Genomic DNA, 20,190 nt, shown 5'->3' with positions numbered 1-20,190 from the left:
CAGGGAGGGACCAGGAGGCACCCAAAACAGATGCCTGCGCCCCTCAGCTGGCTCCTCTCGATGTGAGGGAGCAGCTGCTCTACTCTGAGCTCCTCCAGGGTGACTCATTTTGAAAATCAGTTTCACTGTATCCCCTCCAGGAACCGCCACCTTAACATGGTGGAGGGGTTTGAGCACCCGAATGATCCTAGGAGCTCTGTTGTCGGGGGCTTCGTGCCCCTGGTAGTGTTTTCCAGGGCAAACTGGTCCTAGGTGACGGGTCAAACAAAGAGCGGTTCAGAAGCCCCTTATGAGAGACCAACAAGCCCGGTTAGAAACGTGAAGCCGTCCTCCCGTGGACCCACCGTCTTTAGGAGGAGCCATAAGGAGCTGGTGCAATGTGATTTGGGCATCACCAACAGCTGCCCCCACGACCCGGCAACGGACAAGTGGAAGAAAATGGATGGATGGATGGATGGATGGATTTTCACTGTATCCGCGATCTCTGTCCTTGCAGTCTTGACCCTGATCTCATGATCATAGGTAAAGGTAGGAACGTAGATCGGTAAATGAAGAGCTTCCCAATTCACCACAAAAATCCGGTTCACCTTTTGCCTCTTTTTGCTTTGGATCGGCACTTCCTTTGTCACAACTCTTCTGGTAGAGCACAAAGTCTGCATTAAATCTAGAGCACAGTAGATTGTTTTGTGTAAAATGTTCATTTGCACCAACAAGTCATCACTGCAATGTTTCACTGCGTGTTCTAAAAACGTCTTTGTATCCGTGTAGAACTGATTTTCTCTTGACTCACCCTGTTCTATGTAAACTAATACGAGAGTAGGGGCGGCACAATTCATGGTGGCACCTAGAATAAGGTGAATACAGTGACTGCATCACTACAGATGCCGCACCATTACGTATGTCGATCTCATGCTCCAAGACCCAGAGATACTCAAACTCCTCTACTTAAGCCGAGGACTCTCCACCGACCACCTTTTTTCCAGTTGGGTTGGTTGAGGTAAACTTTATTGTCCCTCTCTGCTTTTGACCCATCCTTGAACGCTGTCGGGGCAACCAGTCAGGAGTAATAGGTGACCACGGGGGAGCCACAAAGAGCTCGGTCAGGACTACGGACTTGCTGGAGGAATCGCCTATTGTTCATTTAAATTCAAGAAGAAAAGTCATGGAGGATCACTCGACTGGACCTCTTTTGAAAGCTTTGACATGCACCTCCTCACAGAAAGGCATTAGCTTGCTGACCCCCCTGCCTCTGTGCAAACTAATAACCCTGCCCCATTTGAAATTAATTGAAAATCCTGGCCGTATCATTCATGTGTAAAGGGCATATGAAAGAAGCCAGCAGCTAAATGTGACACTGCAGACTTCAATGTTTGCTTTGTATTAACCGTAATCATCCGCGGGCCGTATCCTGTAACCCACACAGTGTTATAAATGCAGAAATGGTGTGCACAGTGAAATTAATGACTTTTGTTCTGAACTTACTGTTGGTTTAAGCTGATTAGTGCATTGGGATCGACCACAGTTTGTCCGCTCCAGGAGTCATGTTTAACCGGGTCACTTTTTCAAAGCCTTTGTTTCCAAATTTCACACTATTTTGCTAATAACCGTGGCATTTTTCACGTTTTTGACCCATTTAAGAGCACGTGTTTTGGAGGTTTTCACGTTTCTGAAGAGTGTCTGGGCCAAAGCAACAACTGTGCGTCCTCTTTATCGAAAACAAGTCAGTTGTAGTTGCAGTTGTACCTTAGTTTTCATATCTGCCTTCTCAATGGTGTAGCCGAGGATTTCACAGTTGCCGTCGTCTTTGGGGGGTTTCCACTCGAGAGCGGCGTTGAATCCCCAAACGTCAGTGACCCGCACCGCTATGGGTGGGCCCGGCTTGTCTGGGAGAGAGAGGGGAGCATAATCAGACAGGCTTGGCATTATGCAAGGGCAACCAAGGACAAAAGGAAAACCTATCTTTAGTTAATACAGCATGAATTATAAACACCAGGAATAAAATGGAGGAGAAAGAATATCTGTGCGCATTAGTAAAACAATATTTTAATTCCTTCATCCATCTTTGTCCGCTTTATCCGAGGCCAGGTTAGCGGGGGCAGCAGTCTGAGCGGGGACTTCCAGACGTCCCTTTCCACACACACACGAACGCACGTCCCCCAGCTCCACCGCGGGACAGGCCCGACTTGCTAATAAATGACCTTCATTGTTTAACTAGATTTCTGCTATTTTTCTATTCTTTCCCTTTCGATGCAAACCCTGTATTTTGTAAAATGCGACACACATTCTTGTACCGCTGGCATCTTTGCTTGAAATAAGGAATAAACATTTGTAATTTATATTCATATACAAACAGAAGCTGGCATAATGTTTAGTATTGTCTCGGTACACACAGATAAACAGAAGTGACCATATTTTATTCTTTGTTGAAAGTGATAATATTCTATCACACTGGCGCTGTGAGATGGATTGTCACGAGATCAATCACATATTCGCAAAATTCCAGCCTGTGCAGCTGATTTATTAGAGTCTGGTGGTTTGAGCAAATACAGGGGGAGTGACCTAGCTGAGGGGGAAGAAAACCTATCATGGAATCACACATTTTTTTTACGCCTTTTAGCCGTTTTCTGGCGGACTGGTGAGGCCTAGGCGTTAATTTAACCTGGGAGATTGATTTCAGCATAACCTCCAGCCAATGATCGCTTCCGAGAGGGCCACACCTCCACCTCAGCCATCAGTGTAAGAGCCGCACCTCCATAGCAGCCAATCATTCCCCTCGGTCCCGCTTTCAAGCCCCAGCAATCATGGTGCTTCCCTGCTGTGCTGCGACCCACCTCCGCCCCATCTCCGCCTCTTCCGTCCACAGCTTCTACCTGCTGCATCTTCACGGGTCTCCTATACCACCACCAGTGTCCAGGCTCCGGGGGAAGACGTCCCTAACTCCAAGCTGTTCATCCACACTGACTTTCATACATCATACATCAATGTCTACCACCGGGGTCTGACCGCCAAAACTAATAAACACGTCAATAAATCTTCCTAATCGCTGCTTTTGTCTGTTTGAGTCTATCCAGGCTGAATTAACACATTCATCATAACACCAATAAAGTCAAGCCAAAATCGGGTCCATATGGATGTTTATCACCGCAAATTGTTCAGTAGATGCAAAAAAAAAAACGGCACATGTTACTAAAGTAAGCACATGTAGCACATGTAGCATGAAGCTATCGTAGATTTCTGGCTAGCATTGTCTGTTTTTTAAATACTTATGGGCTTGTTGATGCACTTTGCTCCTCTACATGTCTCTGTGTCTCTACTTAGTAAGGACAATATGTTAATAATTCAGCATTTGTTAAAGTAATGGAGAGTTAAAGTTTTTCTCTTCTTTGTTTTCCCCCTCTGGCTGCTTCGAACATGACCAAATATGGGCAAAATATGATGCCGTCTATTGCGTGGCTTCATTTTAAACTTTTGCTTTGGTTGGATCAATGCACCAAATGCTCCGCTTAAAGTTCATCCACTTCCTGAATAATTTAAACAACAGTATATGTGCGCTAATGTCATTATAATATCAATCTGGCCTTTTCAGGGTTCGTAACTGATGGCAGTAGAAAGGTCTCTGAGACAAATGATTATATGACAAGTTTGTACAAGTCACTAACTAAAAAAGGTGGTAAAACGTCGAAAGCAGTGAATTAGCGTGGATTTTATAGGACCCTGCCCTACATCAGAAATGGTGGCATCATCAAATCTTATAATGTGAACCTGATTTACAACACTCGGAAACCCTGGGTCATCTGAACCCCAGCAATATGTTTAAGGTGATTATGACAAATTACAAGCTAATCCTGCCCCAACCTACAACATGCAGCTGTGACACATCTTATAGAGGTCGCTCGAGTAATGAGCAGTTTCTATAAGTGACAGTGTCCCTTTAAATCCAGCCTAATCCCAGAGTACAGTTAATCCGGAGGGAGTCCGTCCTGCTCAATGATTCTATACCACTCTCCACGTTCTCCTGATCTACCGAGGCAAGTACTTTCATGGCTGAATCGACTCTTTGGAACGATATGGCTCTCATTGGGGGATTTATATGCAAATATATACAAATATAACTGAAGAGAAGTTAAAGATAAAAACCTTTGCACTAAATTGACTTTGTTAAATGTGGCGCAAAGTGTCATTCACATGTACAGTATTTCAAAGGGTAAATTAGTCCTGCTGTACATTTGGATGATGTTTATTAAAGGGACTACACGGAGTTTAAAACTGTTAAAATGATGTTGCATGTTCCAGCCATGTCCTAATGTGTAGAATGAGCTCAGACCTGTTCACCACAACTGCCTCTAAAATCCTGCACTGTCACTCAGAAAGGTGTCACTTTGGCCCGAAGTGCCGTCATGCACGAGCTTAATATAGAAGGTGCAGTTACACGTATGACCTGAGGTGGCAGTAGTGAGTATAAAATGGCTAACTTGCATCTAGCCCCTTTAAAGCCACACTGCAGAATATTCCAGTTAATAAGTCACAATGCGAACCATTTGGAAAAGGATCAAATTGATTTAAACATATAAGGCCTGATCTTGTGTTTTCTAACTATGTAACTAATGTAGAACAACCTTTTCCTCCAACCAGACCCACCGAGGGCAAGTGAGAGGGTGTTGGGGTTGTGGAGAGTGAACATGTGCGTTTGTTTGGGTCGCGCTGTCGCAATTATGGCCTTGCGAGCGCCGACCTGGCTGTACACTGGACACTTGGGCAGCATGTTTTCAAGTTTTTCATTAGCAGTTAACTAAGGCCCTTAGCGGTTAATACTCAATTAACCATTAGTGTGCGCACTATGGTATTATATGAATGTACTGTATAAATAAACGCATGTGGACAGTTAGCAAGCTGGCTAGTACGGGAAACTCGGTTCGAACAAAATCTCAACTGTGAAAAGAACCATCTTTTCAATTCTACCCAGAACTCGTACACAAGAATCAGCTCAACAACGGAGCAGGCGACACAAGTGATTTTTTTTTGCACTTAAAGAGAATAGACACAAGTTTGCCATTGTATACTCACTACTGCCACCTCAGGTCATACCTGTAACTGCACCTTCTATATTAAACTCGTGCATGACGGCACTTGGACCCAAAGCAACAACGTTTGAGTGACAGTGCAGGATTTTAGAGGCAGTTGTGGTGAATAGGTCTGGGCTCATTCTACATTCTAGGACATGGATGGAACATGTGGGGAGAGGAAAATACTTTTTTCTTTTTAAACTCTGTATAGTCCCTTTAAGTCAAAGCTAAATGCACTAAAAATGATTTGTCAGACAAGCGAAAGATTTCATTCCCAAACACATTTTTCAAAGTGTAAATATCAGCCCTTTTGTGATTTTAGATGCAAGCTGGTCATTTTATGCTCACTACTGCCACCTCAGGTCTTACGCGTAACTGCAGTCTCAATATTAAACTCGTGCATGACAGCAATTTGGGCCCGAAGCAACGACTTTTGGAGTGACAGTGCAGGATTTTTCGAGGCAGTTGTGGTGAATAGGTTTGGCCTCATTCTACACATTAGGACATCGCTGGAGCATTTTCTTAATTAATAATAATATTTTTTAAACTCTGTATAGTCCCTTTAAATAAAAGAACCTTCTATCAATATGGCTCTTTGAAAGGAACGGATCCCAAAGAGTCCCTGTAAAGAGCCGTAAATCCCATAGTTGGCTGGCTAACCTGCGCTTTTGTAGCACTTTGGTCAAGTTAGTTCTTTCAGAGTGCGTTATAAATAAATTTGCCATTGTCATAGCTAAAGGCATTTCTATGATTTCTATGGGATGACATGTTATGGCCTTTTCCAGCGATTAGTTCATAGATAATATGAGTTCTTTAGGGCCAGTTACTTTAACGACTCTTTGAAACGAAAAGATCCCAAAGATTCGGCTCCCCTCAAAGTCACAAATCCCGTCGCTGTAAGTCCGAGGCTCATGGGAAGAGGGATCGGGGAAATCAAAGCTCCAGGCGTCTGAACACCCATCCCAGGAATTACCATCACGTCTGAGAAAGAGCCAGTGACACGGGGGAGATTAGCCTCATCCGCTTTTCCAAATGGGTTATTAAGGAGACGCACCGCACACCGCCGTAATCTCAGGCTTCAAACACCTGGTTCAGGAGGAACACGGTCTGCGCTGACAAAAAGAGGGAGACTTAAAGCTAGACCTGTCCCTGATCCGAAAATATTGAGTTATTCTTTGCTGTAATGACCTTTTGGAGATTTTAAACATGTTATAATGTTCCTTCATAAAAAAAAATAGAGGAGTTGCACTTTAAAGCAAGACTGTTGTTGTATTTGAGTTGTGAAGTTGTCACTGACCCACGACCTGGATGTGAATGTCTGCGCTGTCGGACGTGTTCTCGATCTGAACGTGCAGGGTGTAGACTCCGGAGTGGGCTCGCTCTGCAGTGCGGATGAAGAGGATGGAGTCCAGTTCGCTGTTGCGGATCCCCACGGACCGGTCCTCCAGGGGCATCCCGTCTTTGAACCAGGTCACCACGGGGCGAGGCTTACCCTACAGCCATAGGGGGCAGAGGAGAGAGGCTGTGAAACATGAAATGAGAGGTAAACACACAACAACATGCATCACTCCTTCTCATTTACGTTAGTTACACCAGTCGAGAGAGAATCCATGACGGCAGCTCAGTCTCCTGCCGGGTTGAGTAGCAACCAATGGCCGCTGGCTGCTCTGCTTTTTGACCACAAACGTGGGGGCCGCCATTGCTCCGCCGTTGCTGTAGTACCTCCATATCGCCGCTAGGCACCCATTGAAAAGCATTGGACTTTAGACACGTTAAAAACTACTTTAAAGCCTGGTTTCAATTGTTTCAACACTAGACTAGGCTAGATATTCCTCCTGAGATAACGCTGGGTTAATAACAATATATGAAACCAGGCTGGTTTTCGTAATATGAATTTTTGAAATCTCGTACTTAACGAGGCTCGGACTGTTAGCATTGAAGCAGCGCGAGCTACACGTCACGCAAGGGCCGAGTCTACGGTGAAGATCCCGCCCCCATGTCCTTTTTAGGAACATGCTTCGTCAGAGCTGGGGAGGGGGAGTCTGTAAATCCGCCATGAATTCCCCCACGGCCGTGGTCATTCTGGTAAACGGGGAGGAGTGAGCATAAGACGTCCATTTTTTCTACAGTCTATGGTAGCAACAAGCCTCCACAGTGCTCCATAAGCCAAAAAAAAAAAAAAAAAAACTAGAACAAAAACCATGACACTTCCCTCCGATTAGCCACTTGAGGAAACTCTATTTTTTAGAAACAATAAAAGATTTTAGACCCAGACTTTTAAGTTGTTTTTGACACGTGTAAAGTCCCCATAGGATTGCTACAGTGAGCCTTCTGGAGTCGCCTCTTGCCACTAGGGGGTGGTATTGCGGCAATGTCAGCAGCTCGCCTTGAGGGCTGGAAAGTGCTTTCCTTACCCAATTGTTTCCAATATATGCCAGCTCAAACCAGTGCATGGTGTCGTTGTGTCCATGGGCAAGGCGCTGCACTCACCTTGGTTATGAATTTAGTTTGAGTAAGTTGGTTGTGGCTTGAGAGAAAAAATAAAAACGGCGACACAAAGGTCACATGCAGATATTTGGTTGGACCACCTTTAGCTTTGATTACAGCACTCCTTCACTGTGGCATTGTTTCAATAAGATTCTGCAATGTTGAAAGATTAAGTGTTGCATTTGTTTTGTACAGGCAAGTCAAATTGAATTTTTCATTCGGTGCATCATTTCTTAGGATTTGCAAACATTAAATCAACCCGAGGAAAGAGAATTGGACAAAATGTGCTACTTTGAAATAAAAAAAATGTGGTGAATTTCAGCCAAAAACTGCAAATGAACATATTTTAGGCCCGGGAGCCAAATCCGGCTCTCCAGGAAAGAACCTCTGGCCCCCAAGAGGATTTTGAGAAATACTATTAATAAGCAAATAAGAGATCAAATACCTACCAAAATGCGGGAAATTCTGTCTATATTATCATTTTTTTTTTTATCCTGGCAGGACATCCCAAAACGTCATATATATTGTCAAACATTGGAATTTTTAGAAAGTGGTACTTTACTTTGGGCCACAATGGTTTTTGGCATTGAACAAAATTGGCCCTCCACGACACAAACTTGCCTACCACTGTTTTAGACCATGATTTTAGTATTTTCAATAAACTTATACAGTAAAAACTGTTGAGAGATGTCACAATTTATCAAGAAATTTAGTTTGAATCCAATTCAATTACATTTTAGGCCTTGATTTTGGCACCATTCATTGCATAACTTTTAATGCTTTTTAATGCCCCGCAGAAACCCTGTCTTGTATTGCTAGGTATTGCTATCTCCTGCCCCTCACTGGGTCCAGTGACATCATCACATTTTAGAACCTGCAACCCAGTAATTGCTGAAGGGAGAGTGTGACCACTGCGCAAAACCCTCTCCAGCACATCCTAAAGATTCTCAATGGGATTCAAATCTGGACTCTGTGGTGACCAATCCATCCCCTGCTCCCTGAACTACTCTTTTACAATGTGAGCCCGATGAATCCTGGCTTTGTCATGTTGGAATACGGCCGTGCATCAGGGAAGAAGAAATCCATCGATGGAATAACCTGGTCATTCAGGATGCTGATCTCATTCTTTGGGTTCATAGTGTTGCTGAACCTACAGAAGTTACATCCAGGTAGCAACTTTTTTTCAGGCAGTGTATTAAAATAATGGCCATGATTTGAACCGCCAACCTCTCAGTTATTGGGCTCTACCATCTGACCCAGTGTTGCCCATTGTTGTCACCAAGCTATTTCCATCACATTTCCAAGTTCTTGCTCTGCTGTAGCGCATAGAGCGACCAAGTAATTGTACCATTCCACACAGAAGTCGAGCAGCAGCAGGAGCAGTCTTGATTTTGGGCTTCAACGTTCCCTCTTGGACACTTAAATCCTTTCTCTTTAAAGCTGTAAAAGTTCTTTGACTGCTCCCTTCTCTCTTTCCTCAATCACACAGAGGCACGGTTTCGCCCCTGTCCCATGAGAGCGTCCCAGACCCTCTCCCGCCTCCAGCGCCTCGTCTTCTTCAAAAGACAAGATGGCCGCCGCTCTCTACGGCCTGTCTGCCTTTGTTTAGCTCCCACTTTTACAGCTTGTTTAATGCCATTATTCAGAAGACAGTGTCAGAAGTGCTCAGGCTCTGCGTTCCCTTTGAGGTGCACCAACGCGCACACAAAAGCAACAGTGGCGCTGTTTAAGGGGAGATGTACCTACATCGGGAATCAAAGAAATTGTCTAACCTACACTTAATTATATGTTATTTTGTTAACATAATCAACATAAGTCTACAATCTAATCCACCAGATGATGATTGATTTCTCGCTGTCTTTTTTCCCCTACCTGTTCACTAGGGTCTCGTCTGTTTATGAAATATGATGAACAAGTCATTTGGTTATGGTTTAGTCCTTGTACATTTCCATAGTTTACATTTTTGGTATTGTTATTTTCTTGGTTGAGGATTAAGATTAAAGGGTTAGGGGTATTTTGCTTTTTGCAGGTATTTGATAAGAATCTCAAACACATCTTTATTCTATCTTACACTTTGCTGGTTAGAAAATGCAATATTTATCTTAAACAGCTGAAACAGGATGAGAAGGGTCTGAACGCAGCCACTGGAGGGGTTTGTAATCAGTGGAGCCTCCGCAGGACAATGCAAACTTAAAACCTAATCCTAACTTTAAGGATAGTGGAGTTTATTAAAGGCGTTTTATTGAGATTGAAAAAAGTGGAGGTGACGTCATTTCCTGTGGAGGTTTGAAGCTCTGCTGATCACATGACACTCCATCGGCTGCGTTTACCCTCTTGAGACATCCTGTAGTTGCACTTCCTGATTTTCAAGCAATCTCCTCATAAACCCTTCCCACCCACACCCTCTTCTTACCCCCCTTCGCTGTGTAGCTGTTTCAATGAAGAGAAAAAGGGACTACCTGCTCTGCAGGACTAAACTAATGCTGAGACCAAGTAAAAGCTAATTAATTATACATTTATGAACTATTACTGGAATAATTCTCTTCCTCCTGAGAGAGGAGGTTTGAAGCAGTCAACACTTTCCCTTCAAGGACAAGCCACGGAGCTAAACCAGATGCGGACTGACCTCTCATATTTTTGCATAACACTGACTTTCAGGATTGTAAACAACTGCACACACGTACCCCTCCCTAACCACGCCCCCGTCGTTCTGCGTCTGCCTCAACACGATTCCTCAGCCCCATCCCCCAGTCCATGGCTGGTCGTACTTCCTGTCCCCAAGAAAAAATTCTCCACATGACTTTGTGTGTTTCCCATGTTATATGTGCTTTGCCTTAAAGCAGTACTAAGTAATTCTTGCCCCTAGAAGCCATAAGCGCAACTGCAGGTGTCGTAGCAAGTTAGTAATTGTCTTGGAGAGTAAATACTACGCTGACAGGAAAGGCGAAGGGAGAGAGGGATATTGTACATCCAATTTAACAATGGAAATATTTTTTTTCACTCAAACTTGGCTGTAAATACTGTTTAAAGTGATGCTAACCCGCAGTTAGCTTTTCCATTAGCATGTTAGCTTCTTCTTCGTGATTCTATAAGTGTGTATCGGTGGCTCCGGTCCGGTGGCAGTCAAGGTGCAAGCATGGTTTTCTGGCCAGAGACACCAGGGGGAGATGAAAGACCCTCCAATCATCCCATAAACACTTGTATTACCCCAACAGGGACTACGGAAAGGATGTATTAAGGTAAACACGTTACTTTGTACTGCTTTAACTTAACCTGATTGTAATTTCGCACATCTCCTCTTGTAAGGCACATTGAGTTGCCTTGTGTACGAAATGCATGGTATAAATAAAGCTGTCTTGCTTTGCCTATGGCGAGTGCTTTTACTTCATGATGGGAGGATTAGCAAGAGATCCAGAATCCTACGTGGATTCTCTGGAAGAGCCGTTTGGGAAAAGGAGAAGCCTTAGGAGCTGCTGCCGTGGTGCAACAGATATTATAGATTACTCGTAGATGCTGTAGCGCCTCGAAACACAGCTCCAGGTATGTTTTTGATGAGAGAACAACATTGTCACATATTAACAAACATAATACCCTCCCTTTTAGGAAGACTTACTTGTCTCCAAAAGGAAATTGAACCTTCGCATTTGATACAAACTTTGATGTAACTGAAGGGCAGGGACCCATCAGGGCTTGAGCCACATTTGAAGGATTGCATGTTTTAGGATAAGGAATCCAGGGCACAGGGTAATACACATGGAGAATCTGTAGATGCATTCAATTCTGTTCACTTTGACTTCAAGCTGACTTCATTTATTTTCACTTCCTCCGAAAAGCTCCTAAAAGTGTCAAAAACATGAGACGAGCCGCCGGTGTTATAGGGTTTCTCGCAGCATTAGCCGTCCCTGTGAAAAGGCAATCTCTCTGAAACTACATCTACACACATTAAAACGACGTTCAGATCAACATTTCCAGACCCTGATCTCAGCTCTCACTCGCACAGAAGCGCTGCTAGTTTTAGGGACTTGGGATTAACTCTCCGAGGCGTCTCCCATTGAGTTTGATTCAAAAGTATTTTACACAGTCTTTAATCTGCTCTCAGTGGGGCTCGTTCTCACAAATCCACTTAAATTTCTCTCTTAGGAGACTTCTAAGAGACTGGAAACCCTTTGCCTGCACCCAAAGAGTGTTCTGCAAATAAAATAAGGCTGCAAGTGTGAGATATACTACGAGCGTCGACTAATATTGATACACTTGGAGGCATTTTTTACCTCGCGCAAATCAACAGCTTCGAGGCATGCACCATCTCCCCATCGAGAAGAGCTCCCTTTTCCTTCACAAAATTCACAAACAGTAACTTATTTCAGCAGCCTCATCGTAATTGTTAAATGTTCCAGCTATAAGTTCATAACTTCTACTTTAATAAGCCAGTTGTGGATGATTTAGCTATAAAAAGCTAAGCATGCTCCAGCTGTGATTATGTGGCATAAAACCTAATTAAAATGGTCTCATTATTCATTTTATTGTTAAAGGTTAACTTCTTGATCATCTTTACAGTACAGTGTCTTAGTATAATAAAACATCTGCACACATTCAAACTTTACTGTCAATATATGCGTTTCCAGTGACATCACACTTAGTTCCGGCGGCCATTTTGAATACCAAAGTTACATTATGCAGTATTATAACATGTACCAATATCTCTACTCAGGAAGAAAAGACAACTGATTGACAAAGGCATTTTTATGTACTCGTAATCATTGCTCAAGCTCAAGCTCAAGACGTTAGCATGCTACCGGTTAGCAACTGTCATCAATCAACTGTCAATGGCTTCAACACGATAAACACACGTGTGGCTCACATCTATGAACACTGAGGAAATACTACAGTAACAGCTCAGCTCTGACCTCAGTCACATGTTGTAGCCGAAGCTAGATTTTTTTAGAGTCTGGTTCAGGACTTTCTCTTGGAGGTAAGAGCTGAGCTGTTGAAGCTACATGCTAACCGGTAGAATGCTAACGTCTTAAACACTGACTCACTGGTTTCTTCACATAGTGCGCTCTTAGGGGTCGTGTTTTTACTGTTATCTTCTTGAGCAGTGATTACGAGTAAATAAAAATGCCACTGTCAATCAGTTGTCTTTCATTTTCATCCTGAATAATTTCAGTTTAGTTGGTTACTTTCAGTGTTGAGGTAATGTATTAGTCATTATTAGTCAATGCATTTCAAATAACTCGAGTTACAAGTGCATGTAAATGAATGAACGAAAAAAATGCCAAATTCCTCCCAAATAAAATGCAGCACCAAAATCAAGTTTAAGATCTGCAGTAGCAAAACAAGAGAGAACGGGGGAAAGTGAAGGAAAAAGCAATCGCTGACTGCACTTTTGCTCGTGGCATTATTATGATTTTAACAATAATATGTAATACAAACATACACAATTTTTTGCTGAAACTACTAATATAGAATATATTACCATTTTTAAGTAACTTGCCCGACACTGGTTACTTTGTAATAATATTGGCAAGATCCTCGAGGTAGGGGGTACTCGGAATATAAATGAATGACTCAAGGGGAACAAGAGACAAAAAAGGTTGGGAGCCACTGGTAGGGGGTAATTGGCTCAACGGTACAACAGGATGCGGAACTATTAATGATTTTGTGTCGATAGAGGGCAGACAATATAAGTTATTACTTTTTTCTGCTTCTTTTCATTCATATGTTAAATGCTGCTGTGCTGTCGCATTTGCATTTTAAATTAATGAAATAACAAATCAAATTTAATTAAATTGAATGAAATTAAAATCATGCACAACTCGACAAGTGCGCACGTCATTGACAAAACACCGGGAGTAAGTCCGACTGGTTGATCGGAGATAAAGGTGGCCTGCCCTCTCCAGGACGGTGGAGAATTTCTGCCTCAAGTGGAGGAGTTCAAGCATCTCATCAAGGATCAAGTGTCTACAATATGTTATGGCACAGATTTCAAATAACACATTTCTGCATGTGCGTCCATTGATCTCTCCCGCAGACAGACACACACTCACCTGGAAGGGGATGAGCAGGTTGATCTTCTCGCCCACTCGGGTGATGAGCTTCGAGCGCAGATGACGAGGCACACGGATCTTAGGCGACTCTGACGGAAACGCAAATAGAAAAATACGACCTAAGTGTGGGCGGAGGAGGAATGATACAGTACAGAGAGTATAGACGTGTAGAGTCAGCCATCATGTAAAGATGTAAAGTCTGTAAAGGCAATTCAACATATTGCCCTGCTAATCAATGCGTTAATTGAGGAGTTGTAAAAATATTAAGTCAATGTTTGAGAGAAAAAACAACAAATCTGACTCACAATCTCCTGATAATGGGGAGTAGATTAGTTTTATTTGATTAGTTTTACCGGATTTTTGTGGAGAGTTTCACAACTATACATTTTTGAAAACTTTATGAAATAAGCAATGAGAAAAACAATGTGTCCATGTAAAAAAGAACGGTGCGACAAAGTGCAACAAAAACGTAGTTTGGTGTAAATGTATGGAATTTAGCAGAATATTCCATTTGGTCGTTCCAATCAAAAAAGTAAATGAAACCTTTGTCATATAATTCACGGCGTTATCGTAGCGATGACCAGACCTCCCCATTTACTCTAATGGAAAAATGATTGCACAATTTTACCAAATGACAAGGGAAAATGGAAACCTTGTTTTTTTGCTTATACCAAGGTTTCTAAAAATATATAGTTTTTAAACTCTCGATGAAAATCCCACAACAGTGGAAATCTGAACATAGTGAACCGTACTATTATGTTAATACTGTATCAACTTTATTCCTGGGTTTGTGTTTACTGCTGTGTTTTCCATTGCCTTATTTTAACTAATATTACATTTTCTATTAGTATAGCCTATTGTAGTTGTATTTATTTACTACTACTACTATTACTGCTACTACTACTACTACTTATTTATTGTTGTTGTTTGTTGTATAGGCAATTGTATGTTTATAGTCATTACTACATGCTTTTTGTTTTCATTTATATTATTTTAAACACTGATTCAGTTAATTAGGGATAAGGCTTTTCTTTTAATGCTTTTGTCTTCTAAATTCCTTCTAAATTATTTTCTGTACCACACTTTGGAAACTGTTTCAAGTTTCTAAAATGTGCTGTATAAAATAAGTGGATTTGGATGTCTCTATTAGAAGTGGGCAAGATTTGACGACTCCTGTTTACATTCGGTTGACTTCGCTCCATTATGTTTGTGGGAAGATTTGTTAATGATATTACTTTCTATTTCGACTCACCTTGATCCCCATTGATAACATATTACTACAACCTGGGAGCTGATGTCCGGAGCCGTGGATGACGACGCTGATCCGCTGACCACTGAGTAAATAAAGCGGTGTATTTTCTCACCCACGATCTCTCTGATGGTGACCGGCTGTCCCAGGACGGCGGGAGGGCTGCGTCCGGCCTGGTTCACCGCTACCACCCGAAATAGGATCTTCTCCCCCACAGGAAGCCCCTTCACCCGGTACTGGTTCTTCTCCACCGGGGCCTCGTTAGCCTGCACCCACTGGTCACCTGGGGGCGCCGCGGAGCACGGGGAGGGCAAGGGACAGAGAGGGGGACAGAAATCAGGGGAGGCACTAGGGTGTTGTAGTTAGGAGTTGTATTAGTATAATACATCTGCACATCTTATTGTAGCTTTAAGGCGAGACACTGCAGGTCAATAGGTAAATGAATACATTTAGAGATATCCCTTTAAAACTTTTGTTGTGTATTACAAACATAAATATATAAAAATATATATAACATTTTCTCATGGCAACATTTTCTGTGTCAAAATGACCAAAAAAAGTGCTGTGTTTGTGTTTACCAAATAGTAAATCTGAATAATGGATAAATCAAGGTTTGTGTTGTCAATATATGAGATTCAAAGATCTTATTTTTACACTGAGCAACCAAGATTTACCTGGAAGACATTTTATTTTGCCTCGTTTTGTGAAGGAAGACGAGAAATAGATTTGTTCCCCCTTTATTTTCAACACTGTTTCCATTGTGTGTTTCTCATTGAAGGAATTAAGCAATGAATGAACACATGGGATTATGTGGGAAACAAAAAAAAGGTGGAATAACTCAAAATATGTTATATATTTTAAATTCTTCTTCTTCTAAATTATTCTTGTAATTTTCTCAATGAGCTTCATAAGGTTGTCCCTAGTTTAACAGTCTGAAGTAAAAACCAAAAAAGTGAAAACCAAAAGTGTGCAAAGCAGTATTCTGAAGAGTCCATCTAAACTCTTTTTTTTGCTAAAAACTAGAGGGGACTCGATTAAAACTTTTAATTGAGTTAATTAAGGCCTTTGTAATTAATCAATTGTAATTAATTGCATTTAAAGGGGCTAGATGCAAGTTAGCCATTTTATGCTCACTACTGCCGCCTCAGGTCATAGGTGTAACTGCACCTTCTATATTAAGCTCGAGCATGACGGCACTTTGGACCCGAATTAACATCTTTTTGAGTGACAGTGCAGGATTTTAGAGGCAGTTGTGGTGAACAGGTCTGGTCTCTGTTGAAACATGTAGGGGAGGAAACTACTTAATTTTAACATTTTTAAACTCTGTATGGTCCCTTTAAGCATAATTTATTTAGGGGTCGTATTTATTTTAAGTGCAGATGTGAGGCTTGTGTGATCATTTCAGACACTTGCAATAGCAGTTTGATTTATTTTGAAGAATGATCTTTTTAAATAAGTTTAAGTCGGCTTAACTGCATGAATAAAAAGTTTGACAGTAAAATCGTTTTTGCCCATACGCGGTAGCAACGTCTCGCTGGACAAAGGCAACTGAAAAAGTGTCACAGTAAAGTAAAGTGTGATTAATTTTGATTCATATTTTTAAATCCTATGTAATTAAATAATTGTAATTAATCAAAAAAAGTCCCAGCCTTATGTACAAAATAAATCCACATGCATATAGACAAAATGAGCACTACTACAGGTCCAAGTGTGTTAATTCATATATTAATCCCTTTAGTGAGAATCTACAATGTAAATAAAGAAAAAACAATACATAACAGAACTCTTTCAAACCTTTGACCGGTCCTGTACATTCACATCTGCACAACATTAAAGGGATATTTCAGATTTTTGATATAGGGCCTCATTTCCTAGTTATCCAGAGTTTTGCTGATTTCAGGAGATGGTTTTTTTTTTGTAATTCATGCAGTTCTTATGTTTGAAGAGTTTCGTGGCGCTAGGCTAGTGCTAGGCTAGCGCATTTCTATGGTATCAGCTAGCCTGCATTAAAAACAGTCTGACCTGCTCCACAGTACACCTGACGCAAATCACTTATAACACCAGACTAACCATATAAATGTCTGTGTCGATAGAATGATTTTTGGAATATAACATCACATGAATGATCGCATTTTGAGGGACTATTTTCTAGCAGATCACTCCGCCGCTGCGTAGCTTATACAACCACGAAGCTGATACTGCTCAAATATAAGTTATTTTAAATGCAAAATGGTTAAAATTACTCTATCAACACATATATCGTTTGTCTGGCGTTATAAGTGTTTTGCCTCAGGTGCTCTGTGGAGCGGGTAAGACTGTTTTTAATGCAGGCTAGCTGATATCGTAGAAGTGCACTAGCCTAGCATTAGCCTAGCGCCACGAAACTCTTCAAACAAAAGAACTGCATGAATTACAAAAAAATATGTCCAGAAATCAGCAGCACTATGGACAACTATGAAATGATGTCAAAAATCCTGAAATGTCCCTTTAATCACTGGCAACAAAACAGAAAATCTTGGAAAAAAACAGCTTCAGCACAAGACATGAGCCTGCAGTGTCTCCTCTTAACGAGAAGTATGAAAGCACAGCACAGTACGCACTTCCCTCGATGCAGTACTCGATGATGTATCCTTCGATGCCTCCCGCCCCGATCTTCTCTGGGGGACGCCACTTCAGAGCACAGGTGGAGTCCGTCACGTCATCCACCTGCAGACGCGTGGGCTCACTGGTCGGGGCTGAGCAGGGAGACGAGAATATGCACCGAGCTTCATTCATGACTAAACTGTACATGGTTTAAGATTTTAAAGACATATCTAAACCTATTAAAAGAGAAAGGAGTCGTTATTTCGCCGTGTGGTTTGTTACCGATGGGCATGAAGGGCGCGGAGGAAGCGCTGCCTTCCGAGACGCCGATGCCGTTCACCGCGAACACTCTCATCTCGTACAGGACGCCGTCAATCATTTTCTTGGCCTCGTACGTCGTGGATTCATAGATGTCAAAGTTCAGTTTGGTCCAATGATTGGAGCTCACCTTCTTCTTCTCCAGCAGATAACCTGGAGATGAGATGCGCTGGAAGTGTAAAGAGCAGTTCTGCACGACAATAATAGAACTACAGAATCACATGTTGATGAAAAGAAACATGGCAGCTTGGGAGCAGGAATAAATGAAAAAGAAAGAGTAAAGATTATGCTGAATTCTGCCAAATCAATCAACAATCTTAGTTAAGCAGAAAGTAGGAGTTACAGTAGTTTTGACCACTGCATGGTTTAGCAGTTCATATTTCAGTCTTCTGTAAAAAGCTAATGCTCCACAACTTGTTTAAGGCGAGGCAAGTTTATTTGTAGTACAATTCAAAACTACTGAAAAAGGATGTTCCACTTTATTAAGCAGATCATCATTTTCAAGCAATATGGGAAAGAAAAAGGGTCTGTCTGCTGATGAAAAGAGTGAACTATTTGAATGCCTGGGTCTAGGTATGAAAACCTTCGATATTTCATGAAAGATTAAGCGTAATCATCGTACTGATAAGAGATTTGTGGATGATTCAGAGCACACTCAGGTTTGTGCAGATAAAGGCAGAATATGGACGGTTTCTGCCAGACAAACACATCAGATTAAGAGAACAGATGCTACAAAGCAGCATACAGGTATTTGAAGCTAATGCTCCACAACTTGTTTAAGGCAAGGCAAGTTCATTTGTGGAGCACAATAATACACAAGGCAATTCAAAGTGCTTCACAGTTGCATAAAATTGGAAGAAAACAGATGAAATCAATAGAACCTCAACATAAAAATTAATCAATTACAGTAAAAGGCAAGAGTGCAGATAAAATACTTTCAGGTGTCATATGCAAAGGTAAAAATAACGCTTTGTTTTTTTCAGCCTGGATTTGAACATTGTCAGAGTCGAGGCCTGTCTCACATCCTCATGAAGACTGTTCCAGATTTTAGCTGCATGAAACTGAAACACAGCCTCATCGTGTTAATTATTGACTCTGGGAACCACCAGGAGGCCCCTCCCTGAGGTTCTCAGAGCTGAGATGGTTCATACGGCTGCAACATGTCAGAGATGGACTTCGGTGCTAAACCATGAAAAGACTTATAACAAGCAGAGCTGTTTTAAATTCTATTCTCTGAGTGACAGGAAGCCAGTGCAGAGACCGGAGCACTGGAGTAATATGATCGTATTTCCTGGTTCTTGTCAGGACTCGAGCAGCAGCGTTCTGGATGTTCTGCAGCTCTAACAGTGAGCAGCCGTTACAGTCGTCTAACCTGCTGGAGACAAATACATGGATATGTCTCTCTACTCTTAAAATGTGCATACTGCCCTGAATATTATTCACTCTCTCTCTTCTTTTCAGGATTCTTTGCTCTACAGGCTTTAGTAGACATGGAAACTTAGGTGGAAACGGGGTGAACTAAGAGCCGGAAGAGACATACGGGAAATTGGGTGATACTCTGAGTCATCTGCAATTATAGACTTCTTCATTCTAATGAGAGATAATTTCAATTGTGCAAGATAATATCATTTCAGATAGAGGGGTGTTTTTCTGGTACAGTCATAGTTTACACCTAGTTTAAAATATAATGTTTAGAATTGGTTTAGTTGTGATTTGATCTTGATCCAGGCCTGGTTGTTCATGGAAGGCTAAATAGTCTATATGGTGATATTTGTGAATAATTTGAGAGCCACTTCATTGGACTATCAGCAGCACAATATTGCCCTGAATCTTGATTTTATAAAACATACTTACTGCAAACAGATACTTCTCCAAACCTATGCAGATCAGAGAAGTCCTGATTGGGTCAACGTTACATGGCTAGTTTATTAAACGAAGCCCGTCCTCCTGAAAGTGGAGCCGCAGGTGTGGTTTACCTTTGATAGGAACCCCCCCATCGTACGGCGGGGCGTCCCATGTGACCACAGCGAAGTCCTCTCCCACAGAGGTACAGCGCACGTTCAGCGGAGGCTCGGGCACATCTGCGCCGACGAGAACAAAAAGAACAAGAACAAAATGTACAGAGGAGGGGTGAGGAGGGAAGGGTTTTCACACAAACAGAGATGATGCAAATGCTGAGATAAAGGAGAATATGGGGAGGAGTGTTTCATGATTTGTCTTCAACAGTTTACCATACTATAGTCACCTGGACTGGGTTGTTCTATAAATCATCCTCAGTTCTTACATTTCTCTGGCCTTCACTGCTTTGGTGTATATCTATGAATAACTTTATGCTCACAGGTAGATGATTCATGTGGTTTATTCTACTCAAGTATTTATTCACTATAAATATGAACTTGATTAAAAGCTGAAACAGTTGATTGAGCCAGTGTGGAAATGCAGTATA

The 20,190-nt window shown here is 41.8% G+C and overlaps 1 protein-coding gene across 2 annotated transcripts in view; it reads right to left on the bottom strand.

Annotated features, from left to right (window-relative positions):
• mybpc2a (myosin binding protein Ca) overlaps window positions 1-20,190 on the bottom strand; it is a 94,058-nt gene that overhangs the window by 13,595 nt on the left and 60,273 nt on the right. For both annotated transcript variants that reach the window (XM_079564374.1, XM_079564373.1), the window contains exons 17-23: window positions 19,721-19,825; window positions 17,709-17,897; window positions 17,444-17,578; window positions 14,959-15,126; window positions 13,595-13,683; window positions 6,361-6,556; window positions 1,744-1,883 (exon numbers count right to left, since the gene is read on the bottom strand). In XM_079564374.1, the coding sequence (XP_079420500.1) occupies window positions 1,744-1,883; window positions 6,361-6,556; window positions 13,595-13,683; window positions 14,959-15,126; window positions 17,444-17,578; window positions 17,709-17,897; window positions 19,721-19,825 (1,022 nt within the window). The remainder of the gene's footprint in view (window positions 1-1,743; window positions 1,884-6,360; window positions 6,557-13,594; window positions 13,684-14,958; window positions 15,127-17,443; window positions 17,579-17,708; window positions 17,898-19,720; window positions 19,826-20,190) is intronic.

The sequence above is a fragment of the Gobius niger genome, assembly GCF_951799975.1.
Source record: "Gobius niger genome assembly, chromosome: 10".
Taxonomy (NCBI): Eukaryota; Metazoa; Chordata; class Actinopteri; order Gobiiformes; family Gobiidae; genus Gobius; species Gobius niger.
Note: the sequence above shows the minus strand (reverse complement) of the source record. Positions and strands in the feature narration are given on the sequence as shown.